A 27,600-nucleotide genomic window follows, 5' to 3' on the forward strand; every position below is an offset into this window, starting at 1 on the left:
AAGATTACCTTTTTAGAGACTGGAGCTCTAAAACATTGCCTGCATGAAAACGATGCTTGTGGCCATGGCGACAGAGGCTGATACAAGTAGCCACCTACATGACTATATTGCTTTTTTCTTTCAGAGATTCGCTGGCAGCTCAGCTGGAGATCACTCTGACCAAGGCAGACTCGGAGCAGCTGGCACGCTCCATTGCTGAGGAACAATACTCTGACCTGGAGAAGGAGAAGATCATGAAGGAACTGGAGATCAAGGAGATGATGGCTCGTCACAAGCAGGACATTGCCGAAAAATACGCCACCATAAGCTCTGTATGTAGCAGGGGGAGGAGCTTGTGTGCTGTCCATTGGCTGTGTTATCATTACATTGCTTCTTGCCATTCCTTCTTGCTTTTGGAATGCGTTGTTTTTAACAATATGGTGTCTTAAACGTCTATTCCAAAAAGAAAATTGTTTTGGACAGTGTGGGGAGGCTTCAGAAACTCCCAGTGTTTTTATTGCTCCCTGTGTCCCTGTCTGAGAGAATTTCTCACCTTCCTGACAGGAAGACACTGCTAGGTACACACCATACAATTTTCTGGCAGATTTACCTGCCAAATCGATTATTTCCAACATGTCTGATCTGAATTTCAATCCTTTTTTGCGATCGATTTCCATTCACTTCTAAAAAATTGTATGGTGTGTATGTGGGAACAGCTGCACCATGGCATGTTCAGGTGATTTGCTTTGCTGGATCACTAAACTGGCAACACAGAATAAGCACTATTATTCAGTGCCTATTGCCACGCTCCTGTCACTCATTGTCCCCCCTCTCCATAGAACAGAGGAGGCTGTGGAGGAACAGCACATCCGTACAGCATTCACTCTGAATACTGTCACCATGAGGCTTCTTGCACACTGCAAGTGATTCAGATTCAGATTCCGCTTTTTAATCAGTTTTTACATCCGATTCAGATTCCGATTTGCAGTGTGCAGGGAGCAAACTGCAAATCAGAATCTGAATCGGATGCAAAAACTGATTAAAAAGCGGAATCTGAATCGGAATCACTTGCAGTGTGCAAGAGGCATGAAAGTCACTGAACAGATGTTCAGGGTGGCAGAAGTTGATTATCTGTATGTAGTTTGAGATCCTCTGTCAGTTTGTTATTGCTTTTCTCATTTTCTGTTCCCAGGACCCTCAGGGTTCCTAGTAAAGTAATGGAGGTCACAGGAACAGGAAATGGTGGTAAAACTAGAGCAAAGACCATAACCAGGTTTCATCTGATACCTTTTTCCTCACAGTCCAAAGCTCGATTTTATCCTGGAGCTTGGCTGTGTTTTCTATTGCTCCACTTTGGGAATGATGAGCAATGTCATAGCTTAAGTCACATTTATTTGGATTTTGTTTACTGAAAGGGCATCTTGGCAGTATAAGCCAGGCTCCGGGCTGGTTGGGTCGCTTGTGCCATGGGGCAGCCAATTACATTCTTTGTTTCATCGAATAGATGAGGCCTTACAGGTTGCTATAGGCAGCTGCCTGTTTTTCTTCCTGTTCTCACCCTCATTGTAAATCCACCCACACTATGCCTAGGGGCAGAGATAGTCTTAAGGTGGGTACACACATCAGATAAAAGTCTTTGGAAAATGAAAGATCACAGACCAATTTTACCCCCTTCCATGTAGTATAAGAGCCAGACCTACACAGTCTATTCTATGGAGCTGAACTCCCCATCAGATAGAAATCTTTGCAAGATGCTGCACACAAAGATGCTGTACACATGCAACCGATCTGTTCCTGCAAAAGATCTGTCCCTGCAAAAGATCTGTTCCTGCAAAAGATCTGTCCCTGCAAAATGCATTCATAGTCTATGATATCTGCAGATCCTCATACACACCTTGTTTTTTGGACAATCATCTGCAGATCAGATCCACCAGGATTGATCTTCAGATCTGCAGATGATTGTCTGATCTGCAGATGAATGTCAGTTAAACAAGGTGTGTATGGGATCTGCAGATCTCATAGACTATGAATGCAATTTGCAGGAACGGATCTTTGGCAGGAACAGATCTTTTGCAGATACTGATCTGTTGCGTGTGTACAGCATCTCTGTGTGCAGCATCTTGCAAAGATTTATGTCTGATGGGGAGTTCAGCTCCATAGAAAAGACTGTGCAGAGTATGGCTCTCATACTACATGGAAGGGGGTAAAATTGGTCTGTGATCTTTCATTTTCCAAAGACTTTTATCTGATGTGTGTACTCTCCTTTAGTTGGGAAGCCTTCTGCTGCTCTAGGCTAATTTTTAATGTTTGTTTATTTTCTGACAGCTTGAAGATGCTAACAAGACACTAACTACAGATGTAGCCAATCTTGCCAATGAGAAGGAGGATCTGAACAATAAACTGAAGGAAGCCCAAGAACGTAAGTGTGAAAATCCACAGATTATATATAATTCTAATTCCCAACTGTCCCATCTTCAGAAGGACAGTCCCTCTTTGGGAACGAAATCCCTCTTTCTTCTTCATTTGTCCCTCTTTCAGGATCCATGTACAGATCTGTGTAAATGTATGCATGGTTCTACTGAGAAATGTGTTTAATATACTATAAATGTTATTTATATCATTCAAATTGATATATTTCTTATGTTTAAATGTTGAAATGAACGAGAAGTAATGATGAAAGAAAGGACCAGTGTGCTCTGAATGATAAAACTTAGTGAAGAAGAGTTAGAACTTCTGTAATTAAAGGGAACCTTAAAGGGGTTCTGTGGGGGTTGTGGAAGAGAAAAACGGACACTTACCTTGGGCTTCTATCAGCCCCGTGCAGCGGTAATGTCCCACGCCGTCTTCCTCCCATCTGCCGTTCTCCGCCGCCGGCCCCGGTCTAAGCGGCATGGGATCCAACTGCGGCTGCGCTAGAGTGGCCGCGCACCCGCTCACTTCCGCCTGCGTCATCGGAAGCTTACTGCGCAAGCGCAGTACAAGGCTCCGTTGTACTGCGCCTGCACAGTAAGCCTCAGATGACGCGAGCAGAGGCACGGCAACGCGCATTATTCATCTGTATGTCAGACGAATAATAGCCCGGTGCCGGCTGCGGGGAACGGCGGATGGGAGCAGGACGTCGTGGGACATTACCGCTGCATGGGGCTCATAGAAGCCCAAGGTAAGTGTCCGTTTTTCTCTTCAGAAACCCCCACAGAACCCCTTTAACTGAGAGGGATATGGAGGCTGCCATATTTTTTTTTCCTTTTAAATAGTACAGACTGCCTGGCTTTCCTGCTGATCCTCTGCCTCTAATACTTTTAGCCATAGACCCTGCACAAGCATGCAGCAGATCAGGTGTTTCTGACATTGTCAGATCTGACGAGATTAGACGCATGCTTCTTTCTGGTGGTGTCCCAACACTACTGCCGCCAAATAGATCAGCAGGGCTGCCAGGCAACTGGTATTGATTAAAGAAAATAAATATGGCAGCCTCCATATCCCTCTTATGGTGCCCATACACGGTACAATAAAAACGTTTGTTTTTCCCGTGTATTCCACTAAAACGATGGAATCTAATAAAAGTAAAAAAATCCCCTTTTTTTCGGTCAAGAAAAAGGAACTATTATCCCGTTTTTTCAATAAAAATCTGATCGGACATGTTGGAAAAATCGTTATATTCGATCTAACAAAATAATAGAACAAAATTATCTAATAAAAAAAAATGAAAAAAACTGTACCATGTATGAGCACCATTAGGTCAGGTGTCCTTTAATAGCTGCACATCAGACTTCCTTGAAGTTTTCTCCCTCAGGAAATGAGGGGATTCTGTACAGCAGGAAACACCATGGTGATATTAAAGAATCTGACATATTCCTTGTTTACCTTTATTTGAATTGCTGTTTACTTCCCTTCTACAGAGATTCAGCATCTGAAGGAAGAAGACAACAACATAATGACCATCAAAGCACAATACGACAAGCAGCTTCTGAACGAGAGGACACTGAAGACTCAGGTACTGTTCCAGTGTGATTCACCATCGCATGCTGAGCAAGCAGCGCCATCTGGTGGGCATAGAGGCCCATAACTCGCTGCTAACTGAAGTCTGCCCTGATTATTTCAGTGAATGCCATTTTACATTGGATTATAGTGAATACGTCTCTGACTTTGTTCACTTCTCGTTCTTACAGGCTGTGAACAAGCTGGCGGAGATCATGAACAGGAAGATTCCCACCAAGGTGGTGGCGGACACAGACGTCCGCAGGAAGGAGAAAGAGAACAGGAAACTGCAGCTGGAGCTCAAGTCAGAGCGGGAGAAACTCAATCACATGGTCATCAAGTATCAGAAAGAGCTGAATGAGATGCAGGCGGTACGGTTGTTGTGGGATGTGTTTTCTGACAAAGAATCTGTCTAGTACTGACATGTCATATTCTGGCCCATGGGCCAAATCTGTCCTGCAGAGCCATCACATTAGGCCCGCAAGTGGTTTCCCCACTTTGCATAATGTTTGGCTAGCGCTAGGCCACCAGAGAGGGAGTAGCACTAGACACCTGAGAACTGTATAGGGGATGAAGGAGGTCCACTCGACACCAGGAAACTGTATAGGGGTGGGAGAGGGTCCACTAGACACCAGGCAACTGTATAGGGGAAGGAGGGCTGCTAGGCATCAGGGAACTTTACAATGGAGTGCGGTAGTCAGCATTAGACAACAGGGAACTTTTATATGGGATGTAGGAGGGCCACTAGGCACCGGGGAACTTTGCAGGGGAGTGAGGGGGGACATAACACACCAGAGAATTATAGAAGGGAGGGGGCCACTAGACACCAGGGAACTGTATAGGGGATGGAGGAGGGGGCACCAGGGAACTTTATAGGGGAAGGGGGCCACTAGACACCAGGGAACTGTATAGGGGATGGAGGAGGGGCCACTAGACACCAGGGAACTGTATAGAGGAACGGGGCACTAGACACCAGGAAACTGTATAGAGGAACTGGGCACTAGACACCAGGGAACTATTTAGACACTAAGGAAATGTATAGTGGATGCAGAAGTGCCACTAGACACCAGGGAACTGTATAGACACCAGGGAACTGTATAGGGGATGGAGGAAGGCCACTAGGCACCAGGGAACTGTATAGGGGATGCAGGAGTGTCACTAGGCACCAGGGAACTGTATAGGGGATGGAGGAAGGCCACTAGACACCAGGGAACTGTATAGGGGATGCAGGAGTGCCACTAGACACCAGGGAACTGTATAGACACCACGGAACTGTATAGGGGATAGAGGAAGGCCACTAGACACCAGGGAACTGTATAGACACCAGGGAACTGTATAGGGGATGGAGGAAGGCCACTAGGCACCAGGGAACTGTATAGGGGATGCAGGAGTGTCACTAGGCACCAGGGAACTGTATAGGGGATGGAGGAAGGCCACTAGACACCAGGGAACTGTATAGGGTATGGAGGAAGGCCACTAGACACCAGGGAACTGTATAGGGTATGGAGGAAGGCCACTAGGCACCAGGGAACTGTATAGAGGAAAGGGGGCACTAGACACCAGGGAACTGTATAGGGGATGGAGGAAGGCCACTAGACACCAGGGAACTGTATAGGGGATGCAGAAGTGCCACTAGGCACCAGGGAACTGTATAGGGGATGCAGGAGTGCCACTAGACACCAGGGAACTGTATAGGGGATGCAGGAGTGCCACTAGGCACCAGTGAACTGTATAGGGGATGGAGGAAGGCCACTAGACACCAGGGAACTGTGCAGGAGTGCCACTAGGCACCAGGGAACTGTATAGGGGATGCAGGAGTGCCACTAGGCACCAGGGAACTGTATAGGGGATGCAGGAGTGCCACTAGGCACCAGGGAACTGTATAGGGGATGCAGGAGTGCCACTAGGCACCAGGGAACTGTATAGGGGATGCAGGAGTGCCACTAGGCACCAGGGAACTGTATAGGGGATGCAGGAGTGCCACTAGGCACCAGGGAACTGTATAGGGGATGGAGGAAGGCCACTAGACACCAGGGAACTGTATAGGGGATGCAGGAGTGCCACTAGACACCAGGGAACTGTATAGGGGATGCAGGAGTTCCACTAAGCACCACGGAACTGTATAGGGGATGGAGGAAGGCCACTAGACACCAGGGAACTTTATAAGAGAGGGAGGGGGCCTCTAGATATTGAGGTCGGCCCACAACTTTGTCCCAGTGTTCAATTTCAGCCCATTTTCTATCTGAGTTTTACACCCCTAGTATAACATACAACAGCAATATTGCTCTCCGTGCCTCACCCATGTCTCTGCCTCTTTCCTCCTACAGCAAATAGCAGATGAGAGCCAGGTTCGTATCGAACTGCAGATGGCGCTTGACAGCAAGGACAGTGACATCGAGCAGCTGCGCTGCCAGCTGCAGGCAATCCGCATAGACAGCACCAGCATAGGCAGCGGACACGGTGACAATGATAATGACGATGGCTTCCCAGGTAAAGCTCTTTCCTCTGCAGTCACACACTGCCCAACACAGCACTTTGTAGTGTTTATCATTTCCATGATTTATGGTCTGCTTAGGTCCAGTACATACACATGTGGTAGAAGGCATTGCTCAGATTACACTCACTGTGCGCTGTACTCTCAGCCAGATGGATGCAGAGAGCTCCTCAAAGGAGACACGAGGTGACATGATGAGATAGACATGTGTATGGGCAGTGCGAAGCACGCAAAGAACTACCTTGTGTTCCTTGTTTTTCTTTCTCTGCCTGAAAGAGTTAAAAATAGGCATGCAAGTGACAGCTCCTGTCTGGGTCAGAACTGGGCCAGACAATAGCGTAACCCTCACTGATAAGAAATTACAACCATAAAACACTTTCCTGGCACAAAATGGCTTCTTTGAGCAGGAAAGAGACACATTTTAGCTCTGGCATACTTGAATGAATGTTATTGTGTAGAGACGATTAGTAGAACAGTAGAAACTTAAAAAGTAGTTGTAAATCTAAAATAAAATTGTGGGATAGCTAAAAAAAAGTAATTTTAGGAGGAGGAGGATATATACAATTGTTTATCTCATCAGTTTATTTTCACCTCATGTTTCCTGCTGTGGCACGTAAGACACTTGCCAGACTCTGTTCAATCAGGGGAGTGCAAACGTTGAGGCGGTGTGTTCAAAATGAGCAATAGGTGATCTACATGTACACATTTTTCATTTGTTTTTAAAGGACTACTGTAGGGAGGAAGAGAGTTGAAGTTACCCGGGGCCTCTAACGGTCCTCCACAGACGTCCTGTGCCCACGCAGCAGCTCACCGATGCATCGGCCCCGCCTCCGGTTCACTTCTGGAAGTTCCGACTTTAAAGTCAGAAAACCACTGTGCTTGCGTGGCCGCCCCTTCCCTCCCGCTGACGTCAGCAGGAGCATACTGCGCAGACTGCACTGGGCCTGCGCAATACACTCCTGGTGACATCAGGGGGAGCGGGCACAGTGGTTTTACGACATTAGAGTCTGAAATTCCAGAAGTGAACTGGAGGCGGGGCCGGAGCATTGGGGAGTGGCTGCGCGGGTGCAGGATGTATGCCGGGGACCATTAGAAGCCCCGGGTAAGTTCAACTCCTTTTCCCCCGACCCCCCTACAGTATCCCTTTAAAGTGAACCTGTAATATCACAAAGCATGAATTATACTGTCAAGTTCAGATTTTTTTTTTTTTACATGCATCAGTCATGTGATACATTGCGCCTGATGCAGTATGCAAGGGTAAATTTATCAGGTTAAATTGCATGTTGCTGTGGTAATGCGCAGCACCATAGCAACACATCTATGGTATCGTGGGTGGTGCTAATGGGTTAACAGCTGGTACTCTCCCAGGGTTAGTAACCGTAAGATTGCTGCATTTTTGGAAGCACCTTGGTCACTATGCACTGACCTGGCTCTAGTAGGATGGCGCTTTAGTATGTATGTATTGATAGTACTCCAGTATACACAGTATGTACTGATGTGGCTCTAGTAGGATGGCGCTTTAGTATGTATGTATTGATAGTACTCCAGTATACACAGTATGTACTGATGTGGCTCTAGTAGGATGGCGCTTTAGTATGTATGTACTGATAGTACTCCAGTATACACAGTATGTACTGATGTGGCTCTAGTATGTATGTACTGAGTATGCACTGTTAGTACTTTAGTGTGCGTCATTCTTAGCTTAGGTGCACCTGGGAAGCTCTATGGAATAGGCCTAATCTCAGACTTCATGCAATGTCCCTCCCCTTCCTGGGTATACTCCATCCCAAACCAGTTCAAGGACAACTATCAATATATGTTACAACCAACGCTTGGCATTGCATTTCCTTGCTTACAGCGATGAAAGGGGATCCGGTCATATTAGCTTTTTCCCCCTCTTTATGAAGCGCAGGGTTGACCACAGCTGTGTGATACTTTTAGTCACCCCTTCCCAAGCTTTTGTTCCTGCACTGTCCTATCTATCGATCGAGTGCTTGAGGGGGCAGCCACAGAACACTGCCTTCCTATGTGCATCATGGTTTCTTGTTCTCGGCTCCTTCTGCCAATGCCTCACTTACTTGCTCAGCAGCTGCAGCCTCTTGAGATTACCGCAGGCTCAGATATGGGAGATGAGCTGCAGTTGTGCACAAGCTCTGTCCACCATTGTGTTATATGTGAAGGCGTATTGTTACAGCGTCTCTTGCCTAGTGATGTGGGCTGTTAGGATATTAAGCACCTGCTAGAACAGGATCTCACTTTACTGCTAAACAATTTCGAACAGGAAGGGGCAAAGCTTGTCTTTAAGTCTGAACTTTAGGCCTACTTTATAAAGTTTACCAGGGGTTCCACAGTGAGGACAATCACAATACCAGAAGATAGCTGGACTCCTTATAATGCTACTCTGGTTATGTTTTGTGATGTTACAAGTTCACTTAAAGCAGACCCTAACTCTTGTACAGCACACAATGAAAAGTTTTCATGTCACATATAAGTGTTATAGAAATCATTTGCAGTGATCTGTGTGCTACATCATAGTGTAATTAGCCTTAAAGTGTACGCGAGGTGACATATGACTTGATAAGATAAACATGTGTATGCGCTTTGAGCCCTGTGGGAGAAAAGCGCTTTACAAATGTTATTGTATTGTATTGTACAGTACGAAACATATTAATAACCAGGCTGTTTTACTTGTTTTATTTTGCTGCCTGAAACTGTTAATTTTTAAGGATGGAAGTGACAGCTTTTGTCTTGTCAGTACTTTGTACATATTTCTGATAGCAGAGGGAGCGAGAAATGGTCAATATAGTTAATGTATTCTCATTTAGGGACACTTAGTAGACTGCAACTGAACACAGAGAACAAAACATTCAAACTACTTTCTAAATGTTTCAATATAAAATAAAATCCTGGGATGACTAAAAAAGTCATTTTTAGGAGTAGGGGGATAAATATAATTGTCTATCTCATCAGTTTATTTTCACCTCGGGTTCCCTTAAACAGAAGCTGCGACTCACAGCACTGCCGGTGGCTCCGCCTGTGCAGGAAAAGACCCTCTCTGTGCTCTGGGACACAGTTAAAGCTGTTAAAGAACAATTTCATTGGCTGTTGATCCTGTGATCACTGTGAGCCAATCACAGTGTTTGCAGGGTCAGGAGCCAATGAAATCCGCTCTTGACCATCTCACTGAGCTCTGCTCTCATACTGACAGCGGAGCAAGTGGGTTGCAGTGGTGGGACCTGCCTATTTCATATTGCACCAATTATCTTATAGGTCAAGGTGTATAATTGTGATTACCTCAAGATGTCACAGTTGCGTAGAAAAATAATTGTATGTAAAGCCTGAGGTGGTAAATTGTGTTTTCCCAGCCGCATGCTAGTTCCAGGGCAATGAAGCTGCACCCCTTTAGTTTCTTTGCTAGAGACTTCACTGATCAAAAAGCTGAAGGTGTCTCAGGAGTCAGACAGCCGCCCTCTGAGCCCCTCATAAATAGAGATGGTCAATGAAACGCTAAGAATTCCACTTTGTATCTCATTGACCGTTCCTACTCATGAAGGGAGTTTGAATAGTGACACCTGCAGGCTGCTATAACTAGTCTAGTACACTTACATTTCTACAATTATAGGTGATACAAAATGGAGACTGGTCCTGACAGCCTATGGGCATTCTGTATTGGTACAGACTAACCAGCAAGCTCATGGTGAACCAGAACTCAGTGGAGTGTGTGAGGGGCTACAATGGTCCTAAAAGCCCCCAAACTAAAATGCTATGGAAAACAAAAGTTTGCTTTCTTAAAACAGAAAGAATTTGCGATAATTCAGGTTGGAGTGAGCTTAGCATCTTAGTAAGGGGGCTTTAGGACCATTGTAGTCCCTTACACACTCCAATGAGTTCTGGGTCACCATGAGCTTGCTGGTTAGTCTGTACCTCTCGGTGTTACAAGCCCTACTCCATACAGCCAAATTAATACATGCCATGCACTGATGAAGATCAAACAATCCGAAACAGTCTGTATGCATGTTGGATTATTCTGGCTCTGTACAAATTAACAAGCTGACGACACATTGCATTCCAGCGGTTCTGGAGGTGTGTTTAGCTTCTAAGGGCCCTTTTACACTTAATCAGTTGCTCTCAGTTAAAACAGAAAGAAAACTGATTTTCAAAGTAAGTCCCATGTTTTCCTGTGGCACCTTTCACACTTATCGCGTTTTAACTGAAATCTTTGTCACAATGCACTGCTATGGAAAAAACGCGTACCAACGCACACCAACGCGTACTAACGCACACCAACTGATTAAGTGTAAAAGGGCCCTTAGGGTGACAATAGTTAATTTGCATATATTCAGCAGTGATGCCCTGGGAGACATCTCAAGCTCACTCCAACCTGAATTATTGTAAATTCTTTCTGTTTTAAGGAAGCAAACTTTTTTGTTTTTCTTGACATTCTGTATTGAAAGGCAAAGTGTCCATCTTATTGCAATAGGGGTAGCTTGTTTTCTTCAGGTAGTTGACACCTGCCTGTGTTGTCCCAGTACAGACAAAAGCTGCCCATTGTCCCATTTTCTCTTTTTCCCTGTGGGTCTACCTATGACTGTTACATTCTTCCACACCTCATATAGTGTTTGTGGAGGATAGTTATAAATGTCTAGTGAGGGGTTCACGTTAGTCCTTTTGCCAGTCTGTAAACTGATCTTCAAAAGTACAAGTTCCTGTTAGAATTATTAAGCTGATCACATGTATTTATTACTTTTTAATAAACCTTTCTTTTTTTCCTCCTTTCTTTACTCACCTCATGTGTTTTTAACTCCTCCTTTGCACCTCTCTTCCGGTTCTGTGCCGGCTTCTCAGTCCACATCACTCAGTCCCGTACTATGGAGTCCATGTCCTTCACCTACCAGCGTTCCTCTACTTCTGTCCGCATTGGCACTAGGCCCTCCCGCTCTCGCTTGCTTTTCAACTCTGATTCTGATTTGGACTCAGAGGAGGAGCCGGTACAATATGCACAAGCCCCTTCAGATTCCGATAGCGATGGCAATGAAGGTGACATCGCTGTGCAACTGTCTGCTGCACTGTGTGGCCCCATAACCTGTTACCATTGGCCCTTAGCTAACACTTCTTGTTCACCTCTAATCCTACTGTTCACAGCAGCTGGTGTGAGATCCGCATGGCATGAATACTGACTGCATGAGCTCTCTTCTATGGCTCGAGCAATGCTCCTCATATCACCACACAAATTAGCAGCCATTTTGTAAGCAATTGAAGAAGTTAGCATTTTAGCATCCAAGGGGTGTAGGCAGTAAACTGCGTTAAGCAGAATTACCAATGATTAGAGTGTCATGCATTGCGTGTAATGTATTGCTTTCTCATCGTTTACAAGATTCCACATGACAGTTTATTGCTGACCTCTAAAAAGCCAGCAATGCTTGCTTTTTGAGGGGAAATAACACTAATAACACTAATGGTGCATGCCCATACACAGTACAGTTTTTTTTTCATTTTTATTTTTTTTTTAGACAATTTCATTTGATTATTCCGTTAAGTTAAATATATCGATTTTTCCAACATGTCAGATTGGATTTTTATCGATAAAATGGGATAATAGTTCATTTCTCCTGATTAAAAAAAAGATTCTTTATGACTTTCATTCCATTCGCTCGTTTTGGTCGAATAAATGGGAAAATCGAACATTTTTATTGTGCTGTGTAGAGGCACCATTACACATAACACAGCTTAATCGCGTTTTTTAGTATTGGGGAGTAAGTGAGGTTAAAACTCTGAAATGAGGAAGGTATCCAGCATTCCTTCAGCCTAGTCACATGATCCTGCACATAAGCCAAGTGTCTCCACATACATCAGGGAGGAAAGGTGACACCACTCTCTTTGCTTGCTACATCCTAATATGGTGGTGTCACCTTGTGCCCTCCCATAGAGAAGACACTGAGTGACTAGAGGATGAGGAAAGTTGTTGAAAGATGGACAACAGATTATATCAGTTACAAGTCCAAATATGTTTTACCATCGTTCTTTCCCTGAGCCTTTTATGACTGTAGACCAGCATTTGTGTGTCTTAAAAATGGCCAACAAGACTTTGATCATTTGAAGTAACATGCATGTCATTTTTTTTATATACTTCTTTATTATGATGAAAGGGAATGCAGAGTGTTTAATATATTTAGTGTGTGTATGCGTTTTGTTTTTAAGTTTTGTAAGCAGTGAAGTGAATTATCAGTACACAGCAGTAACATGAAACGCTTTTTGTACTGTCAGTATTGCAAGTACATACAAGAAGGTGGAGCTAAAGAGCAAATTCATGTTAAAATATTTTATTTAAAGTGGCCTTGTAGTGAAAACTGTGTATGGAGGCAAGAAAAGGTGGGGGGAAAGGCTGCGCGTCCCTAAACACATGCTGCAATTGAATGGTTAATCGCACAGGCATACACCGCCTCTGCTAGAGTGAAAAATGCATGCCCTGCATCCAAGACAAGTGCTAACATTTATTAAACTAGGAGGAACTTTAGCTTCCAATATGGTTTGCATGCAAAGTATATTATACTAGACACTTGCGCCACGGTGAGGCAAACCTCCGGGCAAGTGACCTAACCTAAATTTAAAATCTTGGGAGCAGCTAAGCTAAAAAATGTGTAACTTGCATTTGGTTGAACAGCGAGGAGAACGCCAGCGCATACCACTAAGGCTGCATCTGAAATGACCACCAGCTCAGTGTACAACACCTAAATAGATTTTCTGCACACTTTGCATTCAATTCAGATGCAAATCATATGCAAATCTGCTACTACTTATTATGCATCTGAATATTATTTGCATCTGAATTGAATGCAAAGTGTGCAGAAAATCTATTTAGGTACTGCACACCGAGCTGGTGGTCATTTCAGATGCAGCCTTAGTGGTATGCGCTGGCGTTCTCCTCGCTGTTCAACCAAATGTAAGTTACACATTTTTTTGCTTAGCTGCTCCCAAGGTTTTAAATTTAGGTTAGGTCACTTGCCCGGAGGATTGCCTCACCGTGGCGCAAGTGTCTAGTATAATATACTTTGCATGCAAACCATATTGGAAGCTAAAGTTCCTCCTAGTTTAATAAATGTTAGCACTTGTCTTGGATGCAGGGCATGCATTTTTCACTCTAGCAGAGGCGGTGTATGCCTGTGCGATTAACCATTCAATTGCAGCATCATTAGCTTCACAGATTGTGATCAGTTTCATGCTGTGAATTTCATGCAGATTCACAATCTGTTTGCAGTAAGGCAGCCATACGATCCCTCTCTGATCAGATTCGATCAGAGAGGGATCTATCTGTTGGTCGATCTGATGGCAAATCGAAGGCAAGTTCGATGTGTGGTGGTAAGTTTTCATAGTGAGAGAGTTATCTTATCTCTTCATTCCTTAAGTTATCTCCTCTGTAGTTATTTGCACACGCAGTTAATTAACAGTCTGTCTTTAACTTTAGAATTCTGGAGTTATTTTAAGGATTGAAGAGTTAACTTTAGAGATCTTACCTTAACTTAGACAGAAGAGTGAACTTTAGGTTTGCCTGAGATAAAATGTTTCCTGAATACTACATGCCTTATCACCATGGTGATAACTCTAGAAACGTCTTTAAAGACAGGAGAGAAGCTTGTCTTTTTGCAGTGTACACTCTGTAAGCGCATTCTTGCTTATAGGTGCAATTATCCTTTGAATTGTTTTCCATTTATAGAATCTGAGACTCGTACAGCTTCTAAAACTCTACAGTAACCCAAGCTACCAAGCTATCCACTTTCCTCACTTTACAAATGCTGTATTGAGCTACACATTAAGCTTTATGGAGGTACCAGCTTGTCATGGAAGACCAATCAGACATGAGCATCCTTACCACATGCCAGCAACCATGACAGGCTGTATCTCCAGCTGCACTCATGCTTACAACACCTGCTTCACACAACTGTCTGGAGCAAGGGTTCAAGCTGAAGACCAAGAGCTAGTGACAGTACACCTCACCATTACTAGCAGTAGGCCGCAGCCTCACTTTAGGGTGGCTTTGCCTGGAATACTTGTAGCTTGGACTGTGTGTTGCTTCAGGTGTGTCTAGTTTGTGAAGGTGAACTTTTTTCTTCGTAATCCCTATTTCATTTTGGCCAACTGTTTTTATTTGTATCCCTGCAGAATCCAGGCTGGAGGGGTGGTTATCGCTTCCTGTCCGTAACACCAAGAAGTTTGGATGGATTAAGAAGGTGGGTTTATGTGGTGGCAGATTAGGGAGATTGTATGCTGACCACAGCTGCACTTCTGTGACCATACTGCAAATGTCATGCTAGGTGTTCAAAATATTTAAGGTGTTTTTGGTCTACTTGCCCTTATGAGGCAAATTGAGACCGTGCACTTTGATATGGTGAAGACACACGGTCAGCCATGGTTTGCAGAGTACATTAAAGCGTACCCCTGGAGTAGAAAAATAATCCACTGAGGTACACTAATGCTGATAAGTTAGAAGCACGCTGTCTTTGTAATAATCTTCACATGAGTCCCGAATCAACAGAGTACTGGCAAATCGCTCCGCCCCTTGCCCACACCAGCCTTGCCCTTTCTATATATCCATACCTCCCAACATTTTAAAATAAGAAACCGGGACACTGGCCACACCCCTAACCACACCCCCAACACGCCTACCATCGTTTTTTTGAAGATTTTTTTTAATTAAATATTTATACCCTTATATTTTTTTTATATGTATACCCTCATACACCCTGCCCGTGGGTGGGGAGGAGGGTAAGGGTGCCTGTGGGTGGGGAGGAGGGTACCACTGTTAGGTTTGGGGGGTTCCCTTATCAGATAATGGACGCGGAAAAACTGATCGAGGCTCCAGCCGCGGTAATGAGGCATGCGGGAGCTTCACTGCTTCCTCCCTCTGAATACCCCCCTATGTATGTCTGTGTGCCCCCCTCCCCTTCCTGTAGGCAGAGTGAGCGCAGCGGAGCGGGCAGTCGGGTCCTCTTACCGCTGATCCACGCCGCGCGTACTGTCTCTCTGGCATCCGACCTCCATGTGCTTCCTGTGACGTCATAGTAAACAGGAAGCACATGGAGGTCGGATGCCAGAGACAGTGTACGCGCGGCGTGGATCAGCAGTGAAGCTCCCGCATGCCTCATTACCGCGGCTGGAGCCTCGATCAGTTTTTCCGCGTCCATTATCTGCCCAGCCGGCCGGGATTCAAGAGGGGGGGCCCGGGACAGCGGGAGGGCCCCCCCAAATCGGGAGAATCCTGACCAATCCGGGACGGTTGGGGGCTATGTATATCACATAGAGAAAGGCCGGTGCTATATTCGGCAAGTGGGCATGGCCCCGGAACCCGCCTGGTTTTGGGGCTCCAGTGAAGATTGTTGCACAGACTGCGTGCTCAGTAATTACAACTTTTAATAATTAGTGTACCACAGTATTTTTTCTTCATACCAGAAGTGCACTTTAAGGTTCTTATATTATTCAATATTTGTTATTAGGGCTCACAAATCAATGTCTATAACAGACTACAGTCACAGAATATGTTGGCGCTTTATAAATCAATAATAATACAGTCAATTTTGAAGAGCACTCAAAATAACAACCAGAATGCTTTTGGATGTGGGAGGACACTACAGAGAGCCCACAGGAATCCCTCACTAACACCAGGAGACTGTACAAACCTCATACACATTGCTGACATTCAAAGAGTTAGATCTGCCTAGCCCTAGAAACTGAGCTGTGCTGTGACCTGTAGCATCTTGTATCATGCCTATGTTTTGATGTTTCCCTTTTCTTTTGTTTGTTTCCGCAGTACGTGGTCGTTAGCAGCAAGAAGATCCTGTTTTATGATAGTGAGCAGGATAAAGAGCAGTCCAACCCATATATGGTGCTAGATATAGAGTAAGTATTGCCCCCTATCTGAGCAGCCAGCCCTGCAGAGTGTAATAACTGTGCTCTGTCTACAGCTCTGAGATATGCATTGTATGAAAAGTGCAGAAGACTTTTAGGGCTATTTTCCAACGGGTTTCTTGTCATTTGCGATACAGTTTTCCCCGATCGCAATAATCATGCCCGCTGCATTTTTTGGGGGCTTTTTGGCCTTTTAAACAAGGTATAGGAACGCAGGAAAATCGCATAGCAATTGTGACACTGGGTATTTTTTCAACGGTTCGTCAATTTTAAAACAATTGTCCCACCTGATTTTTTTTGGGGGGGTCCCTCCATTGCACCGCAAACGCACAGATCGCAGCACAACTGCTCTAGTGAAAAAGGGTAATACTTGATTGCATTGCGATCATGGGAGCCCTTAATAATTCTAAAAGTGGTCATTCATGATACAAATCTCTGGAGGTTATATTGTTCTATTTGATTGTGATTATAGATCGGAAACAATTGTTTAAGTTGCATCATTCAGGGTCTTCTGACCCCAACTGATGCGACTGAGCCAGTTGCCGGGGCTGATTGCCAATGAGTGGAGGCATGCGGGAGGGTGGCGAGGGTCGTGCTTATGGGGCTGGAGGAAACCCCGGGTAACTTAAAAAAATCTTTGTTACGCAAGTCTCTGGACTGTTATTTACAATCATACTTTCTAACTGCGTTGTTTCACCTCCACAGCAAACTGTTCCACGTGCGGCAGGTGACACAGACAGATGTGTATCGAGCAGACGCCAAGGAGATACCCAGGATATTCCAGGCAAGTTAAATTGGCCATTGTGTGGAGATTTAGGGTTAGGCGTTGGCAGGGAAGAGGCTAAGGTTAGGCATCAGGGTGGGAGACTTAAAGTGGATCCGAGATGAACTTTTACTCATTACATAATTGTGTTCCTTTCCTATTGTTTATAGGGAATTCTTCAAGCCAAATATATTTTTGTTTTTGTTTTAATACTCTTATTCCCTATAAACTAAACAAGCCTCGCCCACAGGTTTTCAGAGAGCCAAGGCATTTTCAGACAGTGGCAAGGGCTCATGGGAGCTCAGTCTGGGCAGGAGGAGGGGGGGGTATTACTAGCCAGAGATTTCAGAGGCAGAGGGGAGGAGGAGGGGATTCATTTTTTTTTTCACAGGCTGAATCCTCAAGATCTAGATAAGCCTGCCTGTTTGTAATGTTTACAAACAACATGGCTGCTGTCATTGTATCACAGGAAAAATAATTATATTCTATTGAAGCTGTTTACAGCTAGATTTGCTGTGTAAACTATCTAAACTTTAGATAAGATATACAGACAAGTTACTTGTTATAGTTAGTTTTTCGTCTCGGATCCGCTTTAAAGTTGTTGTGTTAAAGAGGCTCTCTAACAAAAATGTCATCCTGTTTTCTACCATCCTACAAGTTCCTAAAACTATTCTAATGTGCTCTGGCTTACTGCAGCACTTTCTACTATCACCGTCTCTGTAATAAATCAATGTATCTTTCCCCTGTTGGACTTGTCGCCCTGTGTCTGGAAGGCTGCCAACTCTTCACTGTTGTACTGCTATGCACGCCCCCCTCCAGGCCCCTCTATGCACACTCCCACGTGTGTGTTATTTACATTAGCCAGCTTTTCTCTGCTGGAGTCACATACTGAGGAATTACAGACACGGGCAGAGCTGTCAGCAGGAAGAAACAATCAGCCTGCAGCTCTTCAGTGGGTGAGAGCTGCAGGGGGAAAGAAACACACAAATGATCTCTTGAGATTCAAAAGGAAAGCTGTATACAGCCTGCTTGAGTATGGATGTATTTTCTGTGTGTGGACATACTGTACATCAACCTACTTCCTGTTTTGGTGGCCATTTTGTTTGTTTATAAACAAACTTTTTAAAACTGTTTTTGACTACTTTTAATGCGGCGGGGAGCAGCAAAATTGTAACAGAGGGGAATAGGAGATGTCCCCTAACGCACTGGTATGTTTACTTTTGTGCGATTTTAACAATACAGATTCTCTTTAAGATTAGGCATCAGTAGAGGGAGGGTTCAGTGTAAGAATAGGGTTAGGTTTGGTTGTAGTAAAGTATTGGTATTATTTATCGATAATTCACTATCATCATTACCAGTTTAACAATGTCGAATATCGGCATTCTACATTCTAAAATTGGTTATCCATAAGTCACTGAGCGGTGCCCAGGAAGCGTCTGTGTGCAAGCTACTCTATATGGAGTATGTTTGGTTTTTCTGGCTACACAGCTTTCTGATTGAACTGAATATTACATCATTATGCAAGATGACAGCTTCCTCACCATGAACGGTGAGGCTGAATCGTGATTTTCATAAAGGCAGGAGGAGGTTGGAAGACAGGTTTTTAATTGTATCTTATGCCAGAGTTTAATTCTGCTTTGATAAGCCATTTCCTGTGAGGACCAATGTCTCAACTTCCTGTTTGTGTTGCAGATTTTATATGACAATGAAGGAGAAAGCAAGAAGGAGCAGGAATTCCCAGTTGATCCTGTGGAGAAGTCGAACTACATCTGTCACAAGGGTCACGAGTTCATCCCCACCCTCTACCACTTCCCCACCAGCTGCGATGCGTGTATGAAGCCCTTGTGGCACATGTTCAAACCCCCTGCTGCCTTAGAGTGCCGACGCTGCCATATCAAATGCCACAAGGACCACATGGATAAAAAAGAGGACATGATAGCACCTTGCAAAGGTAAGGCTGGTGCTCTGCAACCCACAGAGCTCTACAGCAAGTTTGTGCGAGAGGCAAGACAAAGGTGCCCATAGACATCACCACCATCAGGCAAATGATCGTAGTGCTGGTGGTGCCATCAGACTTGGCCGCTTTCCACTATAGCCGGATACAGAATACCGCAGGGGCAAAAAGAACAGGTTTACTACTACAGAAGTTCTGCTTTCCACTATAGCTGGATACAGAATACCGCCGAGGCAAAAAAACAGGTTTACTATAACAGAGGTTCTATTATAGCCGGGTTTTCTATACCAGGCGTTTCTCCTATATACTTAAAATGAAGATTGTCCGGGACCTGGACAGTTAAGGTGCCCATAGACCTAACGATTATTGGCAGATTCGACAAAGAGACAAATTTATCTCTAATCGAATCTGATTAGAGATAAATTTGTCTTTTTGTTGAGTCTGCCAATATACTACAGGCCGATTCCCCTCCGATTTCAGCATGAAATCTTCAGGGAATCGGCTGAACCCGCCGCGTCTGCCCCGCCACTGCCCCCCGGTGTGTGCATTTATATGTTACCTGTCCTGTAGCAGCCTCCGCGTGGTGTCCGTAATCCTCCAGGCGGCTCTCCGTACATGCCACTGGCGCATAGCGACTGATGTCAGACACTATGTGCCAGTAGCTTGTGCGGAGAGCCGCCTGGAGATTACGGACACCACGCAGAGACTGCTACAGGACAGGTAACGTATAAATGCACACATAGGGGGCATATTTATACATTGCGGCGGGGGTTTTGTTGTCTCGTCGCTCGTTCCAAAATCAGCTGCCGTACTGCCGCACACTCGGCCAACCAACTTTGGCATGACATCTTGTGGCATTCCGTCCCGAAATTGGTCGCTTTGTCGATCGGACATGCACTTGGCAGCACCAATTTTCATCTAATTTGATTATAATCTAAATGCCACATTTAGTTCCAGTTATATACTAGCAAATAGCAATACAAAGGCTTTTTTTCATATTTTCATGTTTTATATAATGAAAATATGACATTTACAGAGAACATGTCTCACTGGGCATTACTATGGAGGACTGAGTCCAGAACATCCAGCATACAGAAACAATCCTCAGGAATATAGCTTCAAATGTGTGTAAATAATCATTAGCTGAAGCTCTGTCTTCTTGCCTGTGTGTGTCTCTCTCTCTCTCTCTGCCACGCAGTGTAAAGTAAACAGTTTACAGCCAGGTTACAGTGCAGTTCTGCCTCCCTCTCCCCAATGCCGACACAAATTGTTACAAAACAGCTGGTAAACACGGCTTTTCTTTTCACACAGGTTGTACTGACAGGCCTCTGAAAAGAATTTGTGTTGCTGGCTAAAAGCTCTATGGGTATAGGTGTTTACAGAAAAACAGTTTGATAGTTGTTCTTTAATTTGGCACGTTACACAAAATTGCATGACACGGCAGTCGTTAAATGTTTTTCGGATAAATTGGGAAATAGCGTTCGCACAACACTGGATGGTTAGGTAGAATGGTAGGAACAAGTCAAAAGGAAAAATGTAAGGCCTTGAAGTTTTTGGGTAAATTGATTTTTAAAAATTCAAATAATTTTTTTTAAAACTTATGCTAAAATCTATTTGAAATCTGTGTGCAGATGCATGGCAGCTCTATCGAGTATCAAATCTGCTGCCCCATCTGCCATTGTATGGGCACCTTATCAATTTTTTTGCCCAGGTTAACACTTGATGAAAAGTCAAAAGTTAATTTGTACTACATTACTGTTGAATACTAAATTACTGTTTGAATACTGGCTTTGTATGTGGAAGATAGGTCTGCTTTTAGAGCACGCAAGCGCAGGACTAAGAACAGGAACGTTTTGGATGAGGGAGGTTTTTTTTGTAGAGCTTTTTACTTGTGTAGTTTTTAAAGTTTTATTAGGAGTTGTTTTATAGGTCTATTTCCATTCGCTGGTTTATCTTAAAGAGGAGCTGTCAGCCATACTATCTCAGAAAAAAAAAAAAGTAGATTAATACTTGCTCTACTTAACATATGTATTGCACTGTCCACGTTTTGATTTTAGTGATTTTTCTACAGTAAAAAAAGAGAAAATCCTTCTTAGCATTTCCCATTTTAAGTGTGGCTATTTTGAAGCCAATCCAGATGTAATTTCCTCCCTTACTCTCCTCTGCCTGATTTGCCTGCCCTTCACTATAGAAAGTGCTTTGTCTCAACATGAGAAATATTGGCCAATCAGAGAGGGAGGGGGAAAACAGGAGGTAAAGAGGCTTAAGCCAATCAGGCTGCATAGTTAAGTCTGAGGGGAAGTAGAGCTGCAAAAAAGGACAACCCAGCATGCCCTGCAACTTCCTTTTTGTGTACCAAATTTTGTGTGTACCAAATAAGTCAGGTAAACTGGGGCATGAACATTTATCAAAAAGAAAAGTAATAGTGAGTTTAATTTTTGGATTGCCTGGTTGGCATCCTTATTACTTGTTTACCAGATAAAAACAAAGAATGGATTTTATACCCGAGAGTTATACTTTAACCTCCTGAGCGATAATCCCGAGCTGAGCTCGGGGTATGTCGCGCAGGAGGATTTCTCAGGCCTCGCTGGGCCGATTTGCATAATTTTTTTTTGTTACACGCAGCTAGCACTTTGCTAGCTGCGTGTAACTTCCGATCGCCGCCGCTCGCCGCGATCCGCCGCTACCCGCCGTTCCGCACAGCCCCCCCCCTCCCCAACCCCTTGCGCAGCCTGGCCAATCAGTGCCAGGCAGCGCTGAGGGGTGGATCGGAACTCCCTATGACGTCACGACGTCCATGACGTCATCCCGCCCTGTCGCCATGGCGACCAGGGAAGCCCAGCAGGAAATCCCGTTCTGAACGGGATTTCCTGCTTACTCTGATCGCTGAAGGCGATCGGAGTGGGTGGGGGGATGCCGCTGCGCTGCGGCTATCATGTAGCGAGCCCTGGGCTCGCTACATGGTTTAAAAAATAAAAAAAATTAAAAAATAGTGCTGCGCCACCTCTTGGGCGATATAATTGTATCGCCCAGAGGGTTAATACATGTGCTTTAACTTGACGGCAACCCTGAAACAGGCTTGGGGTGAAAAAAAAGAAGCCAGGAGTGATAACCCTAAACCTGACCTGTGATGACCACCAGGAGGGAGGTATGTAGACACTCTTCTTTCGGTCCTCGGAGGCTCTTTATCTCTCAGGTGAGATCACCGTTTGTCGTTATGACAGATGGCAATCTCACTATAGGGATAGAGCGCCATCCAGAGGACGGAGGGAGACTTGCAGTGTTGGATCCCAGGGGAAAGGAGTCTGTGCAGGGGCTGCCGCAAATATCACTGCAATGATTTTTTTCCTGTTTTTATGGTCTAAAAGCTTGTGAAAAAATTGCACTGCTTTTAGACCCTAAAATCCACAAATTGTCATACTGCCAGGGAGGTTAAGCTTTGTCTAATTACATTACAGGCTAATTTAAATATGCATTCTATTTATGTGTTGTTTGCGTTGTGTTTTCTCTGCATTCAGCTTTCTTCTCTCTTCTTCATTGTAGTAAACTATGATATTTCTACGGCAAAGAATCTACTGTTATTAGCGAACTCCACAGAAGAGCAGCAGAAGTGGGTGAGTCGGCTGGTGAAAAAAATCCCCAAGAAGCCACCGGCCCCCGACCCGTTCGCCCGCTCCTCTCCGAGAACTTCCATGAAGGTACAGGCAAACCCGTCAATCAGGCGGCCTAGTCGACAACTTCCTCCAAACAAACCCAGGTAATATCGCCATACATGTCTATGCTCCCGCCCCTGACTAATCCTGGCTGCTTAGCTCCTCTTAGAGAAAACTACCACCATCTAGTGGTGGGACATGGTAGTGTTTTACTAAGCTGATAATTGCACTCTGCAGGTGAAGGCATAGTCCATCCTACTAACACCTGTGTATTTGTACTGACTGTTGGGCTCGCGCCACACTTGAGGCAAAAATTCAACATGTTCCGGATCGGACATCAGCAGAGGAACGGGCACATTAATGAATCCTTAGTTAAAGAGGAACTGTAGTCAACATACCAATGAGTAAAAACATTTTTTTTTTATGCAATACTCATTTATAAATTATTTAGTCGGTGTAAAATCGTTGCTCACCCTGATTTACTTTCTGAAATGCAGGTGGCAACATCTTTAGCACTGGTATGTGATCTCTGCGGAATGTTCATTTATGGAGAGTTCTAAAGCCAGTAGAAAAGATGTCTGCTGGGGGCGGGGGATTCTGCATAAATAAAAGCCTAGGCTAGAGCTACGTACACACATGCGACAACGATCGTTCGTTGTGAACGACGACCAAACTTTTAATTGACGAAAGAACGACCGAAAGTTAGTTTTTAAAAGTGTGTAACGATCTGATCGTTATAAAAAACGTTACATCACGTAAAGCAACTATTGCGCTTGCGCATAAAAATGAAAAGTTCCAGGGAGAAATAGCGAAATGTCGAGCCTAGTACGAACGACCGTTTTCCAACGATGTACTACTTTTGCAAACGATCGTCGTTGGAAAAAATCCGCCAAGCAACGATCGTCGTTTGAAACGATCAGGGCACAATCGTTTCAAACGACTATAGTCGCATGTGTGTACTCACCTTAAGCCTCACTGCGAGGGCGGTATTCACAACAAGAGAAAAGTGTGTGCATCAAACCAAGTGGGAACCTGATATATATGGCTTAGCAAACTTGGCCAAATTGGCTTAACCACCCTGGCGTTCTGATTAAATCGCCAGGGTGGCTGCGGGAGGGTTTTTTTTAAATTAAAAAAAAAACTATTTCATGCAGCCAACTGAAAGTTGGCTGCATGAAAGCCCACTAGAGGGCGCTCCGGAGGCGTTCTTCCGATCGCCTCCGGCGCCCAGAATAAACAAGGAAGGCCGCAATGAGCGGCCTTCCTTGTTTTGCTTACATCGTCGCCATAGCGACGAGCGGAGTGACGTCATCGACGTCAGCCGACGTCCTGACGTCAGCCGCCTCCTAACCAGCCCTTAGCGCTGGCCGGAACTTTTTGTTCCGGCTACGCTGGGCTCAGGCGGCTGGGGGGACCCTCTTTCGCCGCTGCTCGCGGCGGATCGCCGCAGAGCGGCGGCGATCAGGCAGCACACGCGGCTGGCAAAGTGCCGGCTGCGTGTGCTGCTTTTTATTTGACGAAAATCGGCCCAGCAGGGCCTGAGCGGCAGCCTCTGGCGGTGTTGGACGAGCTGAGCTCGTCCAGACCGCTCAGCAGGTTAATCAAGAGACATTGCTCATGCAAATTTGCATTTGCTTTCGCTTGCCAGAATATGCAGGGTCTTTTAACTAATAACACAGCAAAACTATGCCCTGTGGGCACCTGTAGAAAGTGTTTCTGATGCTGAAACCAGGATATTTTAGGTGTAAGTGGATATCCTCAATCATTTACTGCATTATACGACCTGCGGTTACAATTCCTCTTTAAGTATAGGAACCATTTACATTTGATTGCTCTAACAGATCGGTTTGGTTCTATGCACGCACCACAATGTAAACGACCTGCATGATTTTTCCACATAAGCAGAGGCGTTCCCCAGAGAAGCTTATGGTGTAATCACATCTGCTGCGGACCATCAGAGCAGATTCTGCACTGTTTGCAATCCGGCCCCAGTGTGACCCGAGCCTAATGCTTTGCTGAAATTCGATGTAATGCTCCTTCATATTCCTACCACCCCTTGTCCAATACCTGCATGTTTCCAAGTAAGCCAGTTGTGAATAGATAAAAAGCAATCATACCACTAAGGTCATCACATGTGTAAATAAGCACATGATTGTTACCAAACCACATTATTAGTTTAATATAAGAAAATATATCCTTTCAGCTTCCATGAATAAAAAAATGACTACCAAGTTGTGACTTCCTGTTGTGCCTAGGCATTAGTAGAAGTCATTTAAAGAGACACTGAAGCGAAAATATATATATGTAATGAATCGGTTGTGCAGTACAGATAATTACTAGAACATTAGTAGCAAAGAAAATAATCTCATATTTTTATTTTCAGTTATATAGTTGTGTTTGTTATAACATTGCATCATTCTCTACTATTTGCAGTTTACAAACTATTCAGCATTCTAAATGATTGTACAGAGCAGGTTATTATGCTTCTGAATGGTTCTCTGCAGGAAAAAAAATACAGTGCCAGACACTTGAGATAATAAGCTTCAGAAGACAGAGCTCTCTGACACTTTGAAAGTCGTGGAGCTCAATGGCTCTTCTGCATAGATAACTACTGGAGTTTCTCTTAACTCTTCCTGTACTGGAAACAATATTAGACTTTTGTCTTTTATTTTTCTCTCTTTTGTCTCTTATTTCTTAGCTGTACTACACATACAAATCATTATATCATAATTTTTTTTTCACTTCAGTGTCTCTTTAAAGAGGTTGAGAACGATATGTGAGAGCATTGCGGAGCAACGTATAGCAACATATAGCTTTGTCTTCTTTAAACAGAAGGTATTTGCAATAATTCAGCATTAAGTGAGCAACTGTGGTTTCCCATGATGCATCACTCCTGATTAAATAAGCAAACCGTCTCTTTATCCCCTTTTCTGCGTATTGGATCGGTGTGACTCCAGTCAGGAGTTGATTTCATTGGCTTCTGATCCTGTGATCACTGTGAGCCAGTCGTAGTGATCACAGGGTCAGGAGCCATTGAAATTTGCTCCTGATCTGCTCACGGAGCGCTGATCTCATACTAAGTGGGCTGCAGCGGTGAAAGAGATCGGCGGGGTAATTGAAATCTACGCCCTGGCAGAGATAACCGGTCCCAAACAGGGCGTAGCTTTCAATTAGCACGGTTTGGAAGCAGGTAAAGAAAGCAAAATATATTCAGCATACAAAGAAATGGATATAGTAATATTATTGTTATTGTTACTGTATCCTATGTGCTATAATATCATGTTATACAAATTACCTGTTTAATTCAGTGCGCAGCCAGCTATGTTTTTCTAAACATGCTGAATTATACCTGTTAGTGGACAGCCCCCAGTCTGGTGGATATATTTACTTTAGAGTCAGAATTTTGCATCTGCATTTCTTTCTGTAGTGATTTCATCCATTCAGGGTAAACTATTCACATCTATAGGGAATCTGCAGTCAAATTTAGCAAGACTGTCCGAACTTACTCTGAAGTCATAGTGACCGATTGGAAAAGTCATGTACACAGTTTGTTCGTGGTAAACACTGGCCTTGGCCTTTTGTTATTAAAGGCCAACTATTGTGAAAAATTGTAACATTTGAAATGCATACATATAAAATGTAGATTTCTCCCGGCGTAAAATGCACTGTAAATTACTTTTGTTTTCCTATGTCACTGTCACTTACAGTAGGCAGTAAAGATCTGACAGATTTTGGACTAGTCCACCTCCTCATAGAGATTCTCAGGTACTTCTTCATTTATAAAAGTACTTACCAAACAGCAGTTGATCAGTCCAACTGCAAAAACAGAATGCGAGTAAGGAGGCTGGTGGATATCTTGTATAGATCCTTTTAAAGGAAGGGCTTCAGTAAAGAATAAAGGTAATACTGAGAATCCTGCATGTGGAAATGGACTAGTCCAGAATCTGTCAGATCTGTCAGCTTTTTGTTAACGCCCTACCGTTTGACCGCAACATATGAGAAAAGCAATTTATAGTGCATTTTACTCTGGAAGAAATGTATGTATCTTGCATTTTACATTTTTCAAGATGGTGTTCCTTTAAGAGAATGAGAGAAGCAGGCAGGTAACCTTTGCTTATGATAACCCTCTTCTGTCAGTCCCTCCCCCACTCAGCATGGTGCATTTGTTATTGGCGTTGCATCATTTTTTTCACCCACACATTTTTTTCTCCACTGCACAAAAGTCCTATACATGTCAAACCACCCGTCAGCCCGGGCAGAGGGTGAATGCTATGGCTTCCCTTTTCATCTTTTACCTCATGATACTAATTCTGTTTCTAGCTCTGGCCCTGTCCTCCGAATCATTCTCCATTGATTTTTCTTGTATGCCATTCATATACAACAGTAAGTAATGCTCACTCGCCACGTTCCCAGCATGCACTGCTCTGTAGCCAGCGCCTAGGATTGTGATGCACACTAACCTTAGTAATGCTCACTTGCTACATTCCCAGCATGCATTGCTCTGCAGCCATTGCCAGGGATTGTGACGCACATTAACCTGCTCGATGCGTATTGATGTACTGTATAGTTTCGCATTACGTTTTTACTCTCCTAGCCATAGGTACACATAAAATGAATTTGAAATTCTCTCCCAGGTTAGATTGTGTCAGCAGCAGTAAAGCAAGCCTGACGTGAAATAAACTGATTAGATAAATAACCCTAACTATTGAAATAATGCTAAATAGGGCTTTCCTGCATATCATACTCTTTTATTTTAGTTTTTAATGATCTCATGAAAATAACCTGTTTTTCAGATTGCTTAAATCCGCATCACTTTTGCAGAACACTGACATTTCATAGTAAGAGGTGAATCAGACTAGAAACACACAGCATTAAAGAG

At 44.1% G+C, this 27,600-nt stretch overlaps 1 protein-coding gene across 1 annotated transcript in view; it reads left to right on the top strand.

Annotated features, from left to right (window-relative positions):
* Positions 1-27,600, top strand: part of ROCK2 (Rho associated coiled-coil containing protein kinase 2) — a 258,440-nt gene that overhangs the window by 218,323 nt on the left and 12,517 nt on the right. Inside the window, exons 22-31 of the mRNA XM_068233265.1 lie at positions 125-311; positions 2,305-2,398; positions 3,879-3,973; positions 4,149-4,328; positions 6,285-6,447; positions 14,609-14,676; positions 16,254-16,342; positions 17,057-17,135; positions 18,807-19,065; positions 22,612-22,825. Coding sequence (XP_068089366.1) covers positions 125-311; positions 2,305-2,398; positions 3,879-3,973; positions 4,149-4,328; positions 6,285-6,447; positions 14,609-14,676; positions 16,254-16,342; positions 17,057-17,135; positions 18,807-19,065; positions 22,612-22,825 — 1,428 coding nt within the window. The remainder of the gene's footprint in view (positions 1-124; positions 312-2,304; positions 2,399-3,878; positions 3,974-4,148; positions 4,329-6,284; positions 6,448-14,608; positions 14,677-16,253; positions 16,343-17,056; positions 17,136-18,806; positions 19,066-22,611; positions 22,826-27,600) is intronic.

This window comes from Hyperolius riggenbachi, chromosome 4 (assembly GCF_040937935.1).
Source record: "Hyperolius riggenbachi isolate aHypRig1 chromosome 4, aHypRig1.pri, whole genome shotgun sequence".
Taxonomy (NCBI): Eukaryota; Metazoa; Chordata; class Amphibia; order Anura; family Hyperoliidae; genus Hyperolius; species Hyperolius riggenbachi.